Source organism: Syzygium oleosum, unplaced genomic scaffold (genome assembly GCF_021117445.2).
Source record: "Syzygium oleosum isolate NSW1041296 unplaced genomic scaffold, Sole_v2.1 Sole_v2.17, whole genome shotgun sequence".
Lineage (NCBI taxonomy): Eukaryota > Viridiplantae > Streptophyta > Magnoliopsida > Myrtales > Myrtaceae > Syzygium > Syzygium oleosum.
The window spans coordinates 4179352-4194041 of NW_026607501.1; the positions used below are offsets into that span (position 1 = coordinate 4179352).

The window sequence follows — 14690 nt, forward strand, 5'->3', positions numbered from 1 at the left end:
CGACCGGACATAGGGAAAAGAAAAAGGAAAAAAATTCGAAAAAAAAATTATTAAGTAATTTTTCTTTTTTGTAGGTACGTGTCCATTTGAAAGTCTCGCAATCCAAGTGAATATTGCAATTCTCATAAAATTGACCACATTATACTACAAAGATTTCAGTCAAATACTTGAGTAAGTCTTCTTGACATGATAATTTTTTCATTATTTTCAATTTCAAAGTAATTGTTTTGTCAAAAACACAATTTTAATTTTTAGAATTTTATGGTTTTAATTAAGAATATCAAACAGTAGAATAGTAGATATGATATTTTAAATATTTTATGAGATTTTTTTTATTTTTATACAGACACAATGCAAAGAGACAGGGCTTGGATGTATAATAAGAACTTACCTGGACGTCGAGGATTGACCGATGAGTTTCGTACTAGGTTGGAACTATTTTTGGACTTTGCTAGTAGTAAATTTGAGTTCATGAATGGAAATAAGTTAAGGTGTGTCGGTGTAAAAAGTGCAGTAATGGTAAATTTCATGTGTGTGATAAAGTTAGAGAACATCTTTGTAGATTTGGGTTTACTTCGAACTACTATAATTGGACTTGCCATGGTGAACAATTTATATCTGATGAAGGATATCAAAGAAGTGACCAATTTTTAGTTAGGGAAGAATGTAGCTATTATAACTAATTGAACCCATACCAGAGATCGTGATTGGTGCAGGTGGTCAGAATTTTGTTTCAGAATCGAATCATGCAAGTACTAGTTTTACTCCTACACTTGAACAAGTGGGTAATAGTCATGCATCACAATTGGAAGAGATATGAGTAATTGGTTTTGATGAGAATGTGTGTAATGGAACTTTTCCATCTAATCAGTTCTGGGAAGTGTTGAAAGCAGCATATGAACCTTTATAGGCAGGTTGTGACAACCACACTAAGTTATCAGTGACAGCAAGACTATTAAATATCAAGGCAGAGCATAATGTGTTTGAGAATTGCTTCAACTCTTTTGTTGAAGTAATGCGGAAACAATGCCTCGTGAGAACATCATGTCAAGTGATTTTTACGATATGAAGAAACTAGTGGATAACTTAGGTCTTCCAGTTATAAGGATTGATGTATGTAGCAGGGGTTGTATGTTATATTGGAGAGATGATGAAAATGCAGAATCTTGCAAATTCTGTAGCCAACCTAGGTATAAGATTAATAGGAGGTAGGGTCGTAATCATAAGCGCAGACCATGCAAGTAAAATGTTTTATATGCCCTTAATCCCCAGATTGCAAATGCTTTATGCGTCTCAAGCTACTGCTGAACACATTACTTGGCATGCAAATCATGAAACAGAAGAGGATCTAATATGTCATCCTTCAGATGCATAGGCATGGAAACATTTTGATAGAACATACTTTGAGTTTGCGATAGAACCTCGAAACATCAGGTTAGGTCTATGTGCTAATGGATTTGCCCCATTTGGGAAATCAGGAAAAAGTTATTCATGTTGGCCAGTTATCTTAACTTCGTACAATCTTCCATCTGGTATGTGCATGAAGACACATTATATGTTTTTGACATTGATCGTGACTGGCCCGCAAAATCTGAAAAAGTTGATAGATGTTTATATGCAACCATTGATTGAAGAGTTACAACGGCTATGGGATGAAGGTGTCCTTACGTATGATGTTTCTGCTGATCAAACATTTATAATGAAGGCTGCTCTTCTTTGGACGATAAATGACTTTCCAGCTTATGGAATGTTATCTGGATGGAGTACAGCTGGGATCTTAGGATGTCCGATATGTTTGGAGAGATCAAAGTCATTCAGATTAAAACATGGTAAGAAGGCCAGTTATTTTGACTGTCACAGACAATTTTTGCCGATAAGTCATACATTTAGAAGAAATAAGAAAAAGTTCATGAAGAATAGGATTGAAAGAACACCTCCACCTTTGAGGTTGACCGGTGATCAAATTTGGGAGCGAGTACATGACTTTCCAACTATTGTTGAAAACCCTCAGGGCACAACTATTGTGTACGGAAGTACACATAAGTGGACTAAACGCGGTATATTTTGGGATCTATCATATTGGAAGGCCCATCTTATTCGTCATAATCTTGACGTCATGCACATAGAAAAGAATATTTTCGACAATGTCATAAATACTGCGATGGATGATACTGGAAAACAAAAGACAACTTGAATGCAAGAAAATATATGAGAGATATTTGTGATCGGCCAACACTAGATGTGGATGCAAGCGGCAGGGGACCAAAACCAAAAGCAGTTTATACATTGGACAAGGAGCAGAGACTGGTTGTTTGTCAATGGTTGAAATCTGTGCGGTTTCCTGATGGATATGTTTCGAACCTCGGGAGATGTGTTGATTTGCATGAATGCAAGTTGACAGGTTTGAAGAGTCATGATTTTCACATATTTATGGAAAGACTAATTCCAATAGCTTTCAAGGAACTTCTATCAAACTTTGTATGGGGCGCCATTACAGAGTTAAGTAATTTCTTTCATGATATTTACTCAATAGTGTTAAAAGCATCACACATGGAGAAACTAGAGAGAGATATTCCAATTATTTTTTGCAACTTAGAAAGGATATTTCCTCCATTGTTTTTCGATTCAATGAAGCATCTCTTAGTTCACTTGCCTTATGAGGCCAAAGTTGCAGGTCTCGTCCAATTTCGATGGATGTATCCATTTGAGAGGTAAATTTTTTTTAATAAATTCCAAATTACTTTATTATATATTATGTTATGATAAACTTTTTTCTATTGCAACTAGGTTCTTATATCATTTGAATAAAAAAAGTGAAGAATAAGGCATGTGTTGAAGCTTCACTTTGTAATGCATATATTGTGGAAGAAGTGACAACATTTGCATCATACTATTTTGAGCCGCACGTGCAGTGCAAGAGGCGGAGAGCAGGAAGAAATGATGAGGGCCCCATTGATCCCAATTGCAAATCATTCTCTATTTTCAATTATCTTGATCGACCAAGCGACGCATGTAAGTTTCGTTACTTAACAGGCGAAGAATGGTAGGCAGCCCATATATATATTTTACTGAACTATCCAGAAGTGGAGCCATACTTCGAGTAAGTATACATTTGCAAATATATGTATTGTGTGTCAAACATTTGCTAATATATAAATGGTATTCATTAATAGGATTTTTCAAACTTCAATGTATGAACTACCACCAAATGAGTTTGACCGTTTGTGCGATAAAGAATTTGTAGCATGGTTCAAAACATATGTAAGTTGCCTATGGACCAAAACCAAGTTATGAATATTTTATACATAATTTATTAAAATATATTATTGACTTTGCGTGTGTGACCTTAGGTTCACAGTAATCATGATCAAGTTGAAGAGTAATGATTGCTATATCATCTGTCATGGGGTCCAAAGTCAAGAGTACGAAGCTAGCCAGCATATTTCATAAACGGGTATAATTTTCACACTCAAGAATATGGAATGGGAAAAGCAACAATGAATAGTGATGTGTGTGTTTGGTCATCCAATGGTGGCAATGGTGGCAGTTCAAAATATGATTTTTATGGCTTGTTGGATAAAATTATAGAGCTAAAGTACCATGGACCATTAATGCGGGTTGTGTTATTTAAGTGCATGTGGTTTGACCCCGTCAAAGGAATGAAGGTGCATACGAAGTTTAATTTGGTTGAAATAAATCACAAGAAAAGATATATGAAATATGAATTATTTGTCTTGGCACAACAAGCAATTTAAGTATATTATGCATCATATCTTAATTTGAAACGTGACAAAACTGATTGGTGGGCTATATGTAAAACCAAAGCACGAAGAAAAATTGAGGAACACCGGAAGGATACAACATATCAACAAGAGGAAGTTTGTAATGCAGTCGAAACTGAGGAATATAACATTTCAACTTTACGAGATCCATGTGGAGTAATGATAAATGTTGATCCAACTGAAATTCGCGAATCAAATCTAGAAGGTGTTGCAGAATTTGATATTGAGACAGAGGATGAAGATGAAGATGAAGATCAAGACGAAAACGAAGGTAAAGATGAAGATGAAGACGAAGATGAAGGTGAAGACGAAGACGAAGGCGAAGGTGAAGATGAAGATTATGATTTTTGAGACTTTTTATTAATTATGTGTAATTATTATTATTATTGCGACATGTGTTATTGTTGTTGTCATAATTATTATTGTTATTATTATTATTATCATTATTATTGTTATTATTATTATTTATTTGATGAATTGTTAATATGAAAGGTTGTCGCTAATTTCATCGCTAATTGGCGACAAACATAATTTCGTCACAAAATTTGAGATGACATTGGCGACAATTTTTATTTGCTTAATTTTTAATATAATAGGTCGTCGCTAATTTGCATCGTCGCTAATTTCGTCGCAAAATTACACTACAAAAAAACAAGGATCTAGCCAAGGAACATTAGCGAAGAACGCCAATTCGTCGCTAATTTGCGAAGAAAACAGCAACGGACGCAAATCCGTTGCTAATTTCCAATGGAATAGCAACGAAAATAACTCTCGCGGCACGAACGCGACTATTTTTATAGTTCGTTGCTAATTTCCAATGGAAATAGCGACGAAAGTAACTTTCGCGGCATGTTCCCGACTATTTTATTTTTGTCGCTAATTCCATCGCTAATTGGCGACGAAAATAAACTTTCGCCGCACATTCGCAACTATTTTATAGTTCGTCACTAATTCCGTCGCTAATTAGTGACGAATTTTAATTCGCCGCACTTTTGCGACTATTTTTAAAATCTGTCGTTAATTCCGTCGCTAATTCGCAACTATTTTATAGTTTGTCGCTAATTAGCGACCGATTCAAACCCGTCGCTAATTAGCGACGGATTTAGCGATGAAATTAACTTTCACAACTATTTGTAAAATCCGTCGCTAATTCCATTGCTAATTAGCGACAGATTTAGCGACGAAATTAACTTTTGCGGCTATTTGTAAAATCCGTCGCTAATTCCGTGGCTAATTGAATCCGTCGCTAATTAGCGACGGATTTAGCGACGAAATTAAGTTTCGCGGAACTTTTGCGACTATTTTTAAAATCCGTCGCTAATTAGCGACGAATTTAGCGACAAAATTAACTTTCGCTACTATTTTTAAAATCCGTCGCTAATTAGCAACGAATTTGAATCCGTCACTAATTAGCGACGGATGTAGTGACGAACTTAACTTTCGCAGTACTTTCGCTAGTATTTTTAAAATCTGTCGCTAATTCCGTTGCTAATTAGCGATGAATTTGAATCCGTCGCTAATTAGCGATAGATTTAGTGACGAACTTAACTTTCGCGGCACTTTCGCTAGTATTTTTAAAATCTATCGCTAATTAGCTACGAATTTGAATCCGTTGCTATTAGCGACGGATTTAGCGTCGAAATTAACTTTCGCTACTGTTTTTAAAATCCATCGCTAATTAGCGACGAACTTAACTTTCGCGGCACTTTCGCTAGTATTTTTAAAATCCGTCGCTAATTAGCGACGAATTTGAATCTGTCGCTAATTAGCGATGGATTTAGCAACGAAATTAACTTCCGTCGCTAATTAGCGACAAAATAAAATTCGTCGCTAATTTACGAAACGGCGTCATCTTGATTTGGGGGTACAATTAGGGCTTTCTCTCTCTCTCTCTCTCTCTCTCTCTCTCTCTCTATCGATTCTCGATGGCTTCCTTCGACGAGTGTTTCTTCGGGTTTGCGTGCTGACTGTCGTATGAGAGGAACCTCAAGCGCGAGGACCGTCGTCTGACAGTTTTGGATCTGAGGAGGATCGTCGTCCGAGAGGAGGTACGTTCACGTGACTGAGAGGAGGTACGTTCACGTGATTTTTTTGCACTTTTTGTTTCGGATTGGGTATGCTGTTCTATTCGGTTTCGGATTGGGTTTGCTGTTCTGTTCGGTTTCGGATTGGATCTGCTGCTATTCTGTTTCGGATTATGTCTGCTGTTCTGTTCTGTTTCGGATTGGGTTTGCTGTTCTGTTCGATTTCGGATTGGGTTTGCTGCTTTTGGTTTCGGATTGGGTCTACTGTTCTGTTCGGTTTCGGATTGGGTCTACTATTTTGTTTGGTTTCGGATTCTGTCTGCTGCTGTTCTGTTTGGTTTCGGATTCTGTAGGGCAGTGATTATTCGGTTTCGAATTCTGTTTTTATATTGGATTCGACTTATCTCAAGTTGAAAGGATTGGGTCTGATTGATTGGATTTTATATTAGATTGAGTTTGTTTTTATATTAGATTGTTCGGTTTTAAGCCAAGTATCTAATTGATGCACTTAGATTGGCGAACTTAGAATGGGTTGAAATTTGGTCGGCTATGTGGAAACGGGCCGCTGATCAATACTCACTACTATGCTGTGATGAATGTCGTTTTTTTTGCGTTTCGAAGTCGTTTAGATAGGTTTCTGAGCACAAACACATTCTGTTTAGTGTGATTTTTTTTAGTCCGGTCTTTTTTAGTCCGATTTTTTTTAGTCCGGTTCACATGGAACTGCTGATTGTTCTTTATGTTTACACTAGATAAAGAATGCTTGTCATCCTTCAAATCTGATGATGGTATGCTCACCATGTTCTATAATGGGTTCATGAGTTCGTCCGGACAAATAGCGGACTTATAAGCGTCATATGGAACCTAAGTCATGTACATACCATTGGTGACTAACTTGAATTTTTCGGTTTACCCGCAATACAGTATGAATATCAACAAGAACAACATCAACATTAACATCACATCAACCTTGGTTCGGCCTTGTTCGAAGAGCCTGTTTGCGTCAACAAGAACTGCTTTCTAATGTTCATTAATTCTCCTATTTTCTTCTTAGATAGTAATCACTAGAAAGTGCTTCACTTCACTAGCTTTTTGAATGTTTTTGTAGACAGAGGTAACAACTATTAGATGAGGGCAAAAAAGATCTAAAGAAGCTCGTCGACATTTCCGGACAGCTTAGCGATAGCAAGTTTGCTTCGTTTTCTCAAATTTATCTCTTGCTCTCTGAAATAAAATGGTAAGCTTCATGATGTACGTCATTATGTGTCCCTAATACATGTTCATATTTTTTATGATATTTGTCTAACCTTACTACTTGTCAGTATAAACGTGAAGGTCGCATGCATGGTGCAGTTTCACAAAGAAGAGCAGCCCCTTCCCCTTCTTTTTCCCCTGCCCTTTCATGTTTCCCTCAACCACTACATGCTGATGGACAACATAGATACATTGGCCCTTCCTCCGACCCTCAAGAACATATTAGGGGACAACTTGGACACATGCGAACTGAATCTACTTCAGTTCCATGTCCTTCAGTTCCATCTCCTTCGGTTCCACCTTCTTCTTCAGTGCAACACTCGAATGATGAGGGAAACACAGGTGAAGAATATAGCCGATTCATGATATGCCCATATGGAGATTCGTAAGTACTTCATTTTTTTAAGTATATGTAATCTGTGCGGTTTTAGATATGGATGTCAACTGAATTGTCCATGTTGCAAATTATCTGTATGCTTCATTATTTCATTATTCATATCGTTCTTTCTAACCTGTTTGCAGATTCACAGATGTTACGTATGTTGTGAGGCAACTTAATAAAATAGTCAATAACTCTTGAAGGGGGCAGTATATTAGTTATAGCAGCGCTCCAAAAGAAGTAAAGGATTTGTGGTGGAATGAGTTCAAGGTAAGTTTTGTTCTTCTAGGTGTTTCTAGTGGCCGTGTTAGGGATCGAATCATACCCTCTTATTGGTACTTTTAGTTGTCAGAAGTGCGAAGTCCCACGCCAAGTAGTAATGGATATGAACTTCAGAAAATCCATTGCCGAATTGTCTGGTGCATGGTAATGGATATGTGACCCTCATAATAACTTTCAGTTGTTTTTCTATTGATGCAGTGGAAGTTCAGGTGGGATGAAATGGAAGAGGATGAAGTTAAAAGAATTTTTAAGAAGAAAGCCGATGATCACATACGAAATGTGATGAATAAAGCAAATATAAGTCAAGTAAAGCCAGATTTTATTATGGGTGACAATTGGACCGAAATTAAGAGAACTTGAGAAACTGAAAAGAATAAGTAAATGAGTGAACAAAATAAGAAGAATCGAGCTTCTAGTTCTAGTGAAGGGTCTGCCACATATGCTTGGGGCTCTATCAACATCGGGGAGCATAGAAAAAGAATGGTAAGTTTGTTAAACATGTTGTAAGTTAATTTAATTCAATTACTCATTTATGTTTATATTTTGTAGGCAAATGAATTGGGGACGGAATCGACATATACAGCTACATTTGAATGCACATTTCAAAAAAAAGATAAAACATGGACTGGCGATCGAGCAAAAGCTATTAAGGTATGTAAGTTTATGGAAACTAGAATGAAAATCATGAATACTTTTAATATTTATGATAGTTATATATATGAAGTTGTTTTATTTTTATCTATATTGTTAATGCAGGAAAAATATGATGAACTTTTAATGAGTAGTGCTAGTGGTAGTGGTGGTGATAGTGTTGCTGCGTCTGAGCCATCAGTTGACACTATGGCATCATGGGTGGAGGCATCGGGAGGGATGAAAAGAGGAAAAATATTTGGGATGGGATCCTTGTCAAGGGTATGCACAACGCAGGCTGCTGTAACTTTATCCTCCAATGCGACTGTTTCAAGGAGGACACGACTTGAGGGGCAAATGACCCAAGAATTGAGCTAACTGAAATATTTACTTGTAGAGAACGACGAAGAAATAAGAGTGGTCAAACAACAAATGCAATTGATCTTGCGACACCTCAACCTCGATCACGATGAGGTTCCTCTTGTACCTCCGACTAATCCAATAGGTGATGGGCACAATGATGAGCGACATGATGATGATGACATTGCTAATGATGATGATGATTTTCTCGGTCCTTGCTAGTTAAAATTCCATTTTCATATCATTATAATATTTTTAAGCACTAAATTTTGAGCACTATGTATTTCATCATCATATCATTATGTATTTAAGCACTAAATTTTGATGTTATTAAGTGCTTAATCAATGTTAAATATAAATTCTAGAAAATAATTTTGCTGTTAATTATATTTAAATTCGAAATCATCCCTAAACAACATTCTTCGTTGACTTCGTCGCTAAATTCGTTCCGGAACAATGTTTGTGGCAAAAGTAAAAATTTTTTGTGGCAAATTAGCGACGAATTTTGCCACGAAAAATAAGCGACGAATTTTGCCACGAATAATTAGCGACGAATTTTGCCACGAAAAATTAGCGACGAATTTTGCCACGAATATTTTTCGTCGCTAAATTTTGCGACGCCGAATTGGTGACGAAATTTTTTTCGTCGCAAATTCGTTTAGCGATAAATTTTTCCATTTTTTTCGTGGCAAAATTCGTCGCTAAAATCTACTTTTTTTTGTAGTGTTACTTAGCTTTGTAATGATACTTGATGTGTCACTCATTTGAGTTATCCTTTCCCAAAAAAAGATGACATGACATAATCATTGCAACTAGGAGTGAGCAAAAAGAACCGTCTAAATCGGACCAAACCGGTCGATTATGGGCGGTTCTCGATTCCATGTGTGGATTAGCCCACCCAGACCACCCGAACATGACCGTTTTTTTCCCTTACAAATCTGTAAAAAACCCCAATCGTTTAGAAACGCTCCTATCATGATCGCCGACCTCGGCTTGGACCCTCCATCCACAAATACGAAAAAAAACCCTAATCAATCACATTCTTCATGCCTCTTACGCTCGCGCAACTCTCGGTCACTCTCTTGCTCGACTCTCAGACGCCACCTCTCGCCTAAGTTGCTCGCATCCCTCTCGCTCAACGCCTACGCTCACTCGACTCTCAATCACTCTCTCGCTCTACTCTCAGACACCACCCTCTTTCCTGAGTTGTTCGCATCCCTCTCGCTCGATGCCTACACTTGCTCGACTCTCAATCACTCTCTCGCTCGACTCTCAGATGACGGGAGAACGTGATAAGTATGCAAGACAGGATAGTCGCAATAGCATGAGATTGAAAAACAAGACACACACGGAATACTTGACCCTGACATGTGAAGTGGTGGGTGACCCGAAGCGAAGGTGTGTTTGGATGCTTTGCAAGAACGAGTGCACCGTCCTAGCAATGCTTCGTTCTTTCGGAATGCTACTTTCGAATGTGATTACTCATTTGCGTGAATTATGTGTTGGTTAGCCTTACGAAGATAACCCGATGTGCGTCCATTTAGCTAAGATAAGACAAGTCTTATGGAATTTAATTTATCAACAGGAGAAAAAATCTCACCATAATCGACTCCCTCTAACTGCGAATATCTCTTCGCAACCAAACGAGTTGTAAATTATTACATCTCTCCATCTATGGATATCTTCTTCTTGAACACCTACTTGCAACCAATCGCCTTTCGATATGCAAGTAGTTTTACCAAACTTCACGTTCCGTTTTTATTCAGTGACCCGATCTCATCTTTCATGGCTTTCTTCCACTATTTAGTATCTCCCGCGCTTCTCACCTATATCGGTTAGAACACAATTTTCATTATTGGCAAACAGGTTATACCTCTCAAGTGGTTTTCTCAGCCGTGTGGAACTTCTTAAGACCGGTTCAGGTGGTCCTTCAACTTTAAACTCAGTTTCAGAATCTACTGTATCATCCGCCTCACCGGGCTCATCAGCTTTAGAATTTGAATTTTCCGATCCAACTTATGTAGCCTCTGTCTCATCCTTCAAACCAACATCTAACTCAACCATTTGTGGTTTTTCATGAGCTTGTAGAATAATATGATTTGTTGTAGATTCTCTGAACACCACATTCTTGCTGTTGATGATATGTTTAGTGTCAGGATTTCACAGCTTATGCCCTTTGACACCATCCTTATATCCAATGAAGATGCACTTCTTTGACTTGCTTCACAAGCTTGTTCCTCTTTTCCTTTGGCACATGTACATATGCTTCACAACTAAATACTTTAACATGGGATATTTCTGGCTTCTTCCCAAATAGTGCCTCAAACGATGTTTGATCCTTCAATGTTGACGTGGGAGATCTGTTTTTCAGATAACACGCGGTAGCCACTGCTTCCGCTCAAAACCCAGCTAGTAAGTATGCATCACTTATCATACTCCTTGCCTTTTTCATGAGAGATCAATTAAGCCTCTCTGCCACCCCATTTTGCTGTGGTGTATAGGGCGTTGTTTTCTGCCTTGCAATGCCACTAGTCGAACAAAATTGATCAAATTTTGCTAAACAGAACTCTCTTCCGTTATCAGTCCGCAAAACTTTGATTTTTCTATCAAACTGATTTTCCATCAAAGTTTTGAACTTGCGAAATTTTTCAAATACATCATCTTTCCTTTACAGAAAATATATCCACACATATCTGAAAAAATCATCAGTAAAAGAAACATAATACCTTGATTTTCCAAACGATGCTATAGGTGTAGAACTAAAGACGTCACTGTGGATTAAATCCAGAATCCCTTTCGGTCTCCTTCCTAGGAAATCAAAAGATACCCGATTCTGTTTCCCATATAAACAATGTTCGCAAAATTCAAAACCCATAGAAGAGTTTGGAATTCCATCCATCATCTTCTTTGAGGTAAGGGTCATCATCCCTTTCTCATTGATATGACCCAATCTCTGATGCCATAACATCGAAAGATCTTCTTCCACCTGCTCTGAGATATAACTCTCATCGCTGATCACTGTGCTTCTCAATAACTTCCACAATTTTCCATACCGTTCACCTCTAGTGATCACTATAGATCCATGGGTTAGCTTGCATGGATATTTGTCTCTAGTGAATGTAATGCCAGCATCTGTCATAGTTTCCATAGAAATAAGATTCCTAATATTGACACCTATTTTAATTTGTCCAAAATTAATTATGCAAAAATTAGTAATTAAATTTTAATTCCTAAAACAAAAAAAATGTTTTTAATTCCAAGTGTATTACATATAGACATTAGGCACATTTGCATTATTAGGGCTTATTAGAGCATGTTTTCTTGATTAATTTTCAAATTTAAAATTTTTAAGAAAAAAAATTAAAAAAATTCAGAATGGGCCGGGTCGGGGCCGGGTCGACCCGACCCTCTCTTTTTCTTTTTTCCCCTCGCACGGGCCCAGCCCACTCCTCTCTTTTCTTTCTCTTTCCCTTCCGCCCGAGCTGGGCCCGGCCCGGCCCAGCTCTTTCTTCTTCCTTCTCCTTGCCGCCGGCCTCTCTCTCTCCCCTGTTTTCCTCTGTTCTCCACCGTCCAACCAATGGACGATGGAGCGGCCATCCTTGTCCCGTCTAAGCAGAGGATGGACAGGGAAACACGGCAAGGGGGACTGGCATTGATAGCCAGTCCCCTCCTTCCTCATTTCTCGGCCATCTCTCTCCTCCTTTCCTCCTTCTTCCCAGAGCTAGAGCAGCCCCTGCACCGGCCTAAACGGCCACAAAAGTCACGAGTAGGCATAGGCTGGTGCAGGCCATTAATGGAGGAGATGAGATCAGAGAGAGTTGGCTAGACGTTGGCTATATAAGCCGGCGGCAGAGACAGAGAGAGGGGGTCGGGTATTTTGAACGAAAAAACAGAGAAAGAGAGGAAGAGAAGAAGAGAAAGAGTTTCAGAGAAAATAGAGAGAGAGAGCATACCAAGAGTCTACCGATCGCGAGAAGGAAGCCAATCGCCTCACCGATGCCCCCAGACTAGCTGGAAGCCCCCTAGAAGCGTCGCCAACCGGTGAGCCTTCCCGGCTGCGACACCCTCTGTTCACCCCTGTTTTTTTGGCACGATTTGGCCGGGAGTCGCGCTGATCGTTTCGCGAGAATCCTGGCCCAAACCGTCTTTGTTCTTGGTCCCCATTTGCTGTTAAAGGTGAACCCCGGTCACCGGAGCCGACCGAGTCGCCGGAGGAGGTCGAGATCCCTCGATTTTGTTGTGCTCCTCATCTGTTCAATGAAATGCCTCAAAGAGGCTGGTTTTGTTTTGCTCGCCGGTCGACGAGTGAGCGGTCGGACGACGGACTCAGTCATCAGAGAAGGTAGGTGAGGCTTATGAGGTGAAGACCCAGGCCATAGGTGGCCTGGTTTGTCCAGCGAGATCGCCGGATCTCGTTGGCTGAGGCTCCCACGTGTCCAAACACGCGGGAGCCATCCCTGGACCGATCCAACCGGTCTGCAAGCCAAATAGAGCTGGTTCAACCCAGTCGAACCGGCCCTATTTCGTCTTTACTGATCGGACCGGGTCCAATCCGGTCCATACCCGGGTTGACCCCCTGACTTGGGTCAGATCCGGAGATCCGACCTGGGTCAACGCGATGGGTCGAGTCCGTTGACCCGGGTTGGTTCTAACCGACCCAGATTCGCCGACCCGACCAGATTTTAATATTATATTAAATTTCATTTTTTTAAAAATTAGGATATAATTCAGATATAAGTATTGTCTAATATTTTTCTAAATTATGAGACATATCTGAATGTTTTAATTGTTATTTTCTTATTATTATATATGTTGTTTTTTAAATATAATTGCATAAATTATCATGTTTGAATCGGACAAACCTACATGGTTATACGATAATATTTTGCATGTTATTTTTACTACTGTTGTGATATTATTACACATGTTTTTTAATTAGAATATAATGACATGAACTGTTATGTTTTGAATGTTGTCACCTTAGTTAGGGTTAGAACCCTAGACTGCATATCTATCATAACTGCTAATCATTAATGATTATGCACTCGCTCGATCACCTCATATGTTAGGAAAAAGGTTCTGAAATTAATCCAAATTGCTTGACAAATATTTTTCCGAAATGAACAGGATAAAAAGGTACCGAAAGGGCATTAGTTATTTAACTAGTATAACCAAGTCCCCAAACTCATTTAATCTCTGGTTCGTAGGAGTAGGGTGATTCTTTCGTCACCTTACTTGGGTTTCTAATCGACCCACCCCAAACTGATTAGTGGCGACTCCTAGATAAAAATCACTTGCAGGTTAAAAACCTAAACCCTAAGTCGCGATATGGTATGGGCTTGGGAGAGCCCGAGTTAAGTCCCAAACTTAGACTTAGCGTGTACCAGGCGAGACCCTTTTTGATGTTAAAAAAAAATTGGAGGTCGGTCGCGACACCTAGTAAGACCAGAAATATGCATCACATCCGAAAGATTCTTGATTGCCCCCATCTTTCATCTTCAGCTTCACCTTTTCGCGACCAACAATATCAACCGTCGTGTCATCTCCCATTCTCACTCTATCTCCATGATATGGCCCATAACAGTAGAACAAATCTCTACGAGGGGTCATGTGGAAAGACGCTCCAATGTCAATTATCTATGCATTGTAATTACCTTGTGATGAATTGCATACGAGATACATGTCTTCGGTGCTGCCGTCATCATCCTTCTTCGTACTAGAGGATGATGCCTCATCTCACTTCTTTGGACTTACACTTTTCCTTCTACAATTTTTCTTCAAGTTTCCAGGCTTTTTGCACTTCCAATACATTATTTGCGATTGATCTCTACTTCTAGATCTTCCTCTGGATTTATTCATGCCACCAAATATGGATTTGGATCGTTCACTGTTCCTTCCTCTTACGAAAAGAGCATCTTGTGTTACACTTTCAAAACCTGCTCTTCTCATCTCCTCATACAATAGAGCAGTTACAACGCT

At 38.9% G+C, this 14690-nt stretch overlaps 1 protein-coding gene across 5 annotated transcripts; it reads left to right on the plus strand.

The window, feature by feature from the left end:
* The first annotated feature begins 6698 nt into the window (after positions 1-6698).
* LOC115676546 (uncharacterized) lies at positions 6699-8905 on the plus strand. Of its 5 annotated transcripts, XM_056318975.1 has the most exons (5): positions 6704-7445; positions 7583-7709; positions 7920-8204; positions 8271-8372; positions 8478-8905. In XM_056318975.1, exons 3-5 carry the CDS (start codon positions 8103-8105, stop codon positions 8727-8729), a joined length of 456 nt encoding a protein of 151 aa, XP_056174950.1. In that variant the 5' UTR covers positions 6704-7445; positions 7583-7709; positions 7920-8102; the 3' UTR covers positions 8730-8905. The 5 variants fall into 5 exon arrangements, 2 of the variants coding, with proteins under 2 accessions (XP_056174951.1, XP_056174950.1); XM_056318976.1 differs by lacking the exon at positions 7583-7709 and having other exon boundaries at positions 6699-7445; XR_008818217.1 differs by lacking the exon at positions 7920-8204.
* Positions 8906-14690: the final 5785 nt, after the last annotated feature.

Bases quoted from the DNA above. Each gene is read 5' to 3' on its own strand.
- LOC115676546 (XM_056318976.1), top strand. From the start codon at position 8,103: ATGAGTGAACAAAATAAGAAGAATCGAGCTTCTAGTTCTAGTGAAGGG. The intron at 8,205-8,270 runs GTAAGTTTGTTA...TATATTTTGTAG, and splicing joins GGGAGCATAGAAAAAGAATG to GCAAATGAATTGGGGACGGA. The intron at 8,373-8,477 runs GTATGTAAGTTT...TTGTTAATGCAG, and splicing joins ATCGAGCAAAAGCTATTAAG to GAAAAATATGATGAACTTTT.